General features: G+C 48.4%; 1 protein-coding gene across 1 annotated transcript in view; it reads right to left on the bottom strand.

Moving 5' to 3' along the window:
- The window catches only part of LOC105504149 (chromosome unknown open reading frame, human C9orf78), a 7,969-nt gene extending 7,125 nt beyond the window's left edge, over nucleotides 1-844 (bottom strand). Inside the window, exons 1-3 of the mRNA XM_011931438.1 lie at nucleotides 777-844; nucleotides 552-603; nucleotides 342-412 (exon numbers count right to left, since the gene is read on the bottom strand). Of these exons, the coding sequence (XP_011786828.1) occupies nucleotides 342-412; nucleotides 552-603; nucleotides 777-844 (191 nt within the window). The remainder of the gene's footprint in view (nucleotides 1-341; nucleotides 413-551; nucleotides 604-776) is intronic.
- Nucleotides 845-1,200: the final 356 nt, after the last annotated feature.

The raw sequence follows: 1,200 nt of genomic DNA, 5'->3' as shown, positions 1-1,200 counted from the left end.
TGGTCTCGATCTCCTGACCTTGTGATCCGCCCGCCTCAGCCTCCCAAAGTACTGGGATTACAGGCGTGAGCCATCGCGCCCGGCAAAGTGTTGGGATTATAGGCATCAGTCATCATGCCTACAACACACTTTTACAAAAGGAGTCTACCAGCTTGGCTCTAAGTTAACTTTTAAAGACTTTCTGCTTTCTTTGTTTTTAAATAACATACCCTTTGCAAAGCACAAAACCTGCATCAAGATCTCCCACTAATGCTGATGCTACAGGCCTCAGTTCTCTGAGGGAACCTAGACCCAGGCAGCGGCTAAAGGTGAATTTGCATATAAGCCTATCCTGCACTTACTTATCTTTGCCCCTTTCCTTCAGTTTCTTCATATCCACCATACCACCTGTCTTCATCTGAAAGGGATCATCCTGTGGAAAGCAAACATAGTTAAAAGGAAGCATCTAAATAAATAGTAGTGGAATTTGTTTTTTGTAAAGCACACTCACTCACTGAAGAGCACTGCAGGGAGGGTTGCCATCACTACCCAGGGAAGACCCCATAACTTACCACTAGAGTTGTCTCCTCTTGTACCTTCTCTCCCACCAGCAGGGCCACAGCACTGAGCAAAACCAAAAACAGGAGAGGGAGAGAGAGAAATGGCGTAATTCAGAGATGAGGAGGAACCCTCTCAGGTATGTGGATTGCAACATTAGTGCAAGGGTTGGATTTGAGGGGTGGGCAGGCAAGCTGGCTGGAAAAGCCTATAAGCATAAAACAGGGCTCAACAAGCACCGTACATGCTGGAAGAAGGGTGGGCTGGTGGTGAAGTGGTACACTTTCCCACTTTCCTGTAAAGCCATTTGGCATTATCTTGGCCTGGAAATCTCATTTCTAAGATACTCTCATCATGGAAAGTGCAGCTAAAGATAATTTTTTTTTTTTTAATTGAGACGGAGTCTCGCTCTGTTGCCCAGGCTGGAGTACAGTGGCGCGATCTCTGCTCACTTTGCAAGCTCCGCCTCCCGGGTTCACGCCATTCTCCTGCCTCAGCCTCCCCAGTAGCTGGGACTACAGGCGCCCGCCATCATACCCAGCTAATTTTTTGTCTTTTTAGTAGAGGCGGGGTTTCACCGTGTTAGCCAGGATGGTCTCGATCTCCTGACCTCGTGATCTGCCCGCCTCGGCCTCCCAAAGTGCTGGGATTACAGGCGTGAGC

The sequence above is a fragment of the Colobus angolensis genome, unplaced genomic scaffold (genome assembly GCF_000951035.1).
Source record: "Colobus angolensis palliatus isolate OR3802 unplaced genomic scaffold, Cang.pa_1.0 Scaffold9, whole genome shotgun sequence".
Classification (NCBI taxonomy): Eukaryota; Metazoa; Chordata; class Mammalia; order Primates; family Cercopithecidae; genus Colobus; species Colobus angolensis.
This window is presented reverse-complemented; position numbering and strand designations above follow the sequence as displayed.